Here is a 5,790-nt window from a genome sequence, read left to right on the forward strand (position 1 = left end):
AAATGAAACAAACCTTTGCTTCACAAGATCGACGCTAGTCCAGTGAAGGACGGCCGTCGTTGGCTGCCGGCACCAGGATGCCTGCTAGCTTTCTCTCTCCAGATTTCCACCCACAGTCGGCAAACTTTAACCCATGCCACTCCCCGTCTGCCGTCCCCATGACCTACACAGACCCATGAATTACGAACAAACAAACCAGTCAGATCCTCAAACAAACGAAAAAGCTGTCCTACTTAACTCCTCCCCGCTGTCTCCATCACCCACTCAAACAAACATAATACAAGTGAACACACACTCTTGCCGTCTTTCTCCCTCACCGTCTGGTCTCCACAACACAACACACACAGGTACAATAGCAGTGTTCCACTCCCTGTTTCTTCATCTGTTCTCATCTCTCTCTCTCTCTTTCTCTCTCTCCCTCACACACACACACACACTAGCTATCCTCCTCCCCAGCAGTCTCCAACACAGCCCCTGAATAAGCCAGATCCCAGTAGTGCTCCACTCCCTGTTTCTTCATCTGTTCCCGGGCAAACGTCTCCGTCGGACAGTTCCTGAACTTCATCTCTCCACAGGCTCTTGTCTTGACTGTACCCTAGAGAGACAAACATAAAAAAAGACATTAGGAGGACCGATCAGGACAATAGATATTTGACTAAAAAAATGTTTAAAAAAAGTTTTAGTAGAGGTTTTACAGCGCTTGCAAATGTATAAGGTCATATGAGCACCAGAAGATTAGAAATGCTACAAGAGAGTAACAAAATTTTTAAAAAGAAGGGGAGATAAGGACGATAGATGTTTGATAGGAAAGAAGAAGCAAACCACACCAGAGCACCCGCCAACCACCCACTGATTAAAAAAAAGAAAGCAAACCACACCAGAGTATCCACCTACCCGCCTATACTAGGCTGACAAAACTCCCTTTTTTTCTTCACAGCAGTTTACAGAAAAAGAGTTTTTTTTGTCAGAATAACCGTTTCAAAATAGAATAATTTCGTAATTTGAAATCTAATTTACTATAAAAAATAGTCAGTTTCACTTCAATTTTTTCACACAAGTAGGGAAATTGGTCGCTTTTATGGACAAGCAGGCTAACCCAGATTTTGAGGGCTTCCAGGAATCTTGACCCACACCAAAAGTGGGAATTGCCCTACCTATAGCAGAATGTCCAGCAATATTTCCTGAAAAAATTTACTACCAGGTAAAAAAATGTACTACCCAGCAAATCAAGCCCCACACCAGCTTGAAAAAGGGAGCTCACTTGCGCCATCAATAACACATATTATCATTATATATAATATATATGGAACAAAAATAATACGCAACAAAGTCCAGCCGACAAAATGGAGGATAGACAGACGATCGCAAGCTTGCTCGCCGCTAAATTTAGTTTTAGTAAGATTTTTACGGCGCTCGCAACTGCATAGGTTAGGTTATATGAGCGACAAGGGGGTGGATGTCAACAGAGAAGTCCAAACGGGGAATCAGGCTTACCCTGCTAACCTCTCTTGCCTCAACAGCACAAAGTCTGCTTCAACTATCAAGGTACCCCGGAAATAGTTGCTCACAAGAGTGACAAACATACAAAAGAAGTAGAGGAAAACGACGATAGTAAAGAAGAGGACAGAAAAAGCAGCAGTTCCCCCTATGTTGTTCCGACACAGTATGAGCATGACATTGATAAATCAGACAATTTACAAATTCTACTGTGCATAAGAACATGTTAATATCCACCCTTTGAAAATGGCCTAAAGACGCTTCAGTCAGTAGCACTGCCCTGGTGGTGGTGGGAGGGGGAGGGGGGGGGGTAGATTTAGACCTAATGTGTACACACAGGGTGACTGCCAAACCGGCTTCTCAATTTTCCAGGGGGTCATCCATTTCCAGGCCCATGTTACATAACAACACACACATACACACACACACACATACATACACACACACGTGTAAAATATATCCAGTCAACAATACGTCAGAGTCGCACTGGGGTCTTGTTTGACTAAAGTATGTAGTTTAGTAAGTGTTTTACGGCACTTGCAACACAATAAGGTCATATAAGTACCGAAGATTAGAGGTGTTACAAGTGAGTAATAAACACAAAAAAGAAGGAGGGGAGATAAAGACGATAGATGTTTGATAGGAAAAAGGAAGCAAACCACACCAGAGCACCCGCCAACTACCCACATTTCAGGGTTAACTGGACAATTGGCACCCTATAGAAAAAAACAAACGAGAAATAAAAAAACAAGCAAAAACACCCCGCCCTGTTGGAAATCTGAACCCAGGTCCTCTGCACGATAGCCTGGCATGACACTATCTCAGCTACCGGCGCTGGCGACCTACCTCCCACACCAGAACACATCTGTTGGTTTTGTCTACGCTGCCTTCCTCATCTGAGTCTTCTGGAGAGCGAGAGAGAGAGAGAGAATCGGTTAATAGAGTGAAGAGAAGCACGTCGACACAAAGTGTTATTTTAATACGCTAGTTTGTTTGTTTGTTTGTTTGTTTGAGTAAAGAGAAACACATCAACACAATAACGGTCATTTAGTGCTGGGAAAAAGTAAGACAGACAGACACACAGAAACAACAGAATGAAAATAAAGACGTAGGACCTACCAGTGACGCCCTCCAACCACCCACAGACAGAGGACGATAATCTTAGTCCTGTAGTAAACATTTTAAAGAAACAGACAGACACAACTGAGGGAAAGTAAAGAAGTAGGAAGTAGTAGGACCTACCAGTGGTTTGTTTGTTTGAGTAAAGAGAAACACATCAAAACAACGATGATCATTTAGTGCTGGGAAAAAGTAAGACAGACAGACAGACAGACAGACAGACAAACAGAAACAACAGAGAGGGAAAGTAAACAAGTAGGACCTACCAGTGGTCTGTTTGTTTGAGTAAAGAGAAGCACATCGACACAACAATTGTCATTTAGTGCTGGGGGAAAAATTAAGACAGACAGACAGAAGCACCAGAGGGAAAGTAAAGAAGTAGGACCTACCAGTGGTTTGTTTGAGAAAAGATGTTTAGTTTTAGTAAGAGTTTTACGGCACTTGCAACAAAATAAGGTCATATAAGTGCCGAAGATTAGAGGTGTTACAAGAGAGTAACAAACACAAAATAGAAGGAGGAGGAGAGATCAGGACGATAGACATTAGATAGGAAAGAAGAAGCAAACCACACCAGAGCACCCGCCAACCACCCACTTGAGAAAAGAGAAGCACATCGACACAATACTATTATTTTTAAGTTTTCGACACTTGACAGTTCTATTTCAGGACTATGACATTTCCGTACCTGCGTCTTTTGTCCTTCGATGTGACTCCGCCCACTTTATACGATGCAGCATCAGCCGACGGAACTTGCGTTGTTGCTTTGGACCTGGCGAAGGGAGGAAATAGGTCAATTGTTTGTTTTGTTCTAAAACCATAGCCAAGGTCAGACTTTTGTTTGTTTTGAGTAAAGAGAAGCACATCGACACAATGGTGGTCATTTAGTGCTGGGGGAAAGTAAGACAGACGGACAGAAACAACAGACGGGGAAGTAAAGAAGTAATAATAGACAGTGAAAGATCTAGTCAGTCTGTTAGTGTTTGAACGTTTAAACAGCTGCTTGCACAGTACGCTTCCCAGGAAGCCGAGAATGTCTCTGAGTGTTCTGTGGTCTGCTGGGGTAATAATATACTGTAAAGCGCATGCATAGAGCTTGCTTTCGAGCGGGGACATGCGCTATACAAATACTATTTATTATTATTTATTATTATTAATACAGCCTACCCATGGCATCCTACAACCACCCGAAAGGTCAATCTGCAAACCCTGAAAAAATTACAGTGTTTCACAAGATCAGCACTAGTCCAGTCAAGGACGGCCGTCGCTGGCTGCTGGCACAGTGATGCCGACTGACTTTCTATTTTATTTTATTTATTAGTAGAGGGTTTTACGTCGCTCGCAACTGCATTAGGTCATATGAATACTCTGCTCACCTCTCTAGCTTCAACAGCACAAGGTCTGCTTCGACTATCAAGGCACCCCGGAAATAGAAAGTCACAAGAGTGTGACAAACATACTTAAGAAGTAGAGGAAAATGACAATAGTAAGGATCAGGAAAGAAAAAGCAGCATTTCCCTGTTGTAGATCAGGCACAGTTATGAGTGTGACATGATGAATCAGCCCATTTAAAATTCTACTGTGCTTGAACGAGAAATGTCCCCCTTTTGAGAATGGCCTAAAGACACTACAGTCAGTGGCACTACCCCGGGGGGTAACTGACTTTCTCTTGCCGGAATTTCCAGCTACAGCCGGCAAACTTTTACCCATGGCATGCACGCATGTGAAATGCAATGTGTCAGTCAGAAAAGCAGTAAACAAGATCAGGCAAGGCAAAATTAGAAACTCAATAATCAGAGAAATGGTGGGCACAATCAATGATGTCACGCATCACATCCAACACCAAGAAATCAAAAGATTCGGACATCTCCTACGATTACCAACACACCATCCAGCACAACGTGCCTACATCAAAAACTTCGATGGCAACAGGGCTAGAGGGTGACCGGGAAAGACCTGGATAGATTGAGTCAGGGAAACACTAACAACTCACGGCATCCCCCCGACCCAAGCTCTCCGGCTAGCGACAGAGAGACATCTCTTTCTTCTCGCAACACCCAAAAGGGTATAAGCAGCAGATAAAAGTAAAAGTAAAGTAAAGTATGCACACACGCACGCAGGTGCCCTGTACTCACCTCCCTCCACCACCACCACGTTGCAGTCCTTGTACAGGATGGTCATCCCGGTCATGTACAGCTGAGAGGCGTTCGTCTCCACCTTGAACTTGAGGGCGGGGTCACTTAAGTCACGCACTCTGTGAAAGGGGGTGGGGCAGGTGGGAAATATTTTAAAAATTTGCTCAGAACGATGGTCGGTAACTTTTGTACTGCGTCTGTGCTGAGATGCGAATCTTATCAGCGACCGATTATGTCGGACGTTCCCGGCAGGCCGCCGGGGTCACTTTGTGTGTACTATTGGTGTACAGCACGTGCGACGGGGAAACGTGTTTTCGCCATGAATACCGTGGGAGTGAGTTAATCGATGTTGAAAATAACGCTCTATCTTTCGTAGCTTTCTATTTATAAAGTGTTAGAAAACACACGAATAATCCCCTCTCACAAGCTGATAAGACATTACAAGTAGTTATGCCCATTCGAATAACCTTTCTAGACCCTCTTGTTGTTATGAATGATCTGGGGTTCGAAAGGGGATAATATAGGTCAATTTCCGAATGTTTTTCTCTCAAATTGTTCTTTTTACCTGCACAATGGTATTTAAAACTATCAAACAAGCTCATTTTTTATCAGGTAGTATCATTTCATACAAAATCAAGCTCATTTGAAAGATTTCGTATAGAAAAATGGAAGTCTTGTTTCCTGACTATCCTTTCGAGCTCCTCATGTCTAAGTGGGTCACTTTGTTCTATAATTTCATTTGACGAACATCTAGAGCAACCAATTTGGCGTGTTTTGAATGAGACGCATGCCTCGATTACGAACCAACGCAGGTGGCTCTAGAAGAAGGCCACAAACGCAAACAAACTCAAGCAGACTGACGCACACACACTTGACCTGCGTGAATGGGGGTCCGACGCCGGACCCGAAATGAACGGGAGAAGATGCTCGACGCGTGTGCGCTGAGCCAGGGGCCAGACTGGCGTGGGACCAGAACGCAGGTGAGGTGCCGAAATAGGCTTATCAGGCAACATAAACCCAGCCCCCGCAGGACAAGGGTTAA

The 5,790-nt window shown here is 43.8% G+C and overlaps 1 protein-coding gene across 1 annotated transcript in view; it reads right to left on the reverse strand.

The window, feature by feature from the left end:
* Positions 1-420: 420 nt before the first annotated feature.
* The window catches only part of LOC101863217 (U4/U6 small nuclear ribonucleoprotein Prp3), a 37,506-nt gene continuing 32,136 nt past the window's right edge, over positions 421-5,790 (reverse strand). Inside the window, exons 16-19 of the mRNA XM_013088263.2 lie at positions 4,749-4,867; positions 3,302-3,385; positions 2,344-2,402; positions 421-595 (exon numbers count right to left, since the gene is read on the reverse strand). Of these exons, the coding sequence (XP_012943717.1) occupies positions 437-595; positions 2,344-2,402; positions 3,302-3,385; positions 4,749-4,867 (421 nt within the window). The 3' untranslated portion in view covers positions 421-436. The remainder of the gene's footprint in view (positions 596-2,343; positions 2,403-3,301; positions 3,386-4,748; positions 4,868-5,790) is intronic.

This window comes from Aplysia californica, unplaced genomic scaffold, assembly GCF_000002075.1.
Source record: "Aplysia californica isolate F4 #8 unplaced genomic scaffold, AplCal3.0 scaffold00712, whole genome shotgun sequence".
Taxonomy (NCBI): domain Eukaryota; kingdom Metazoa; phylum Mollusca; class Gastropoda; order Aplysiida; family Aplysiidae; genus Aplysia; species Aplysia californica.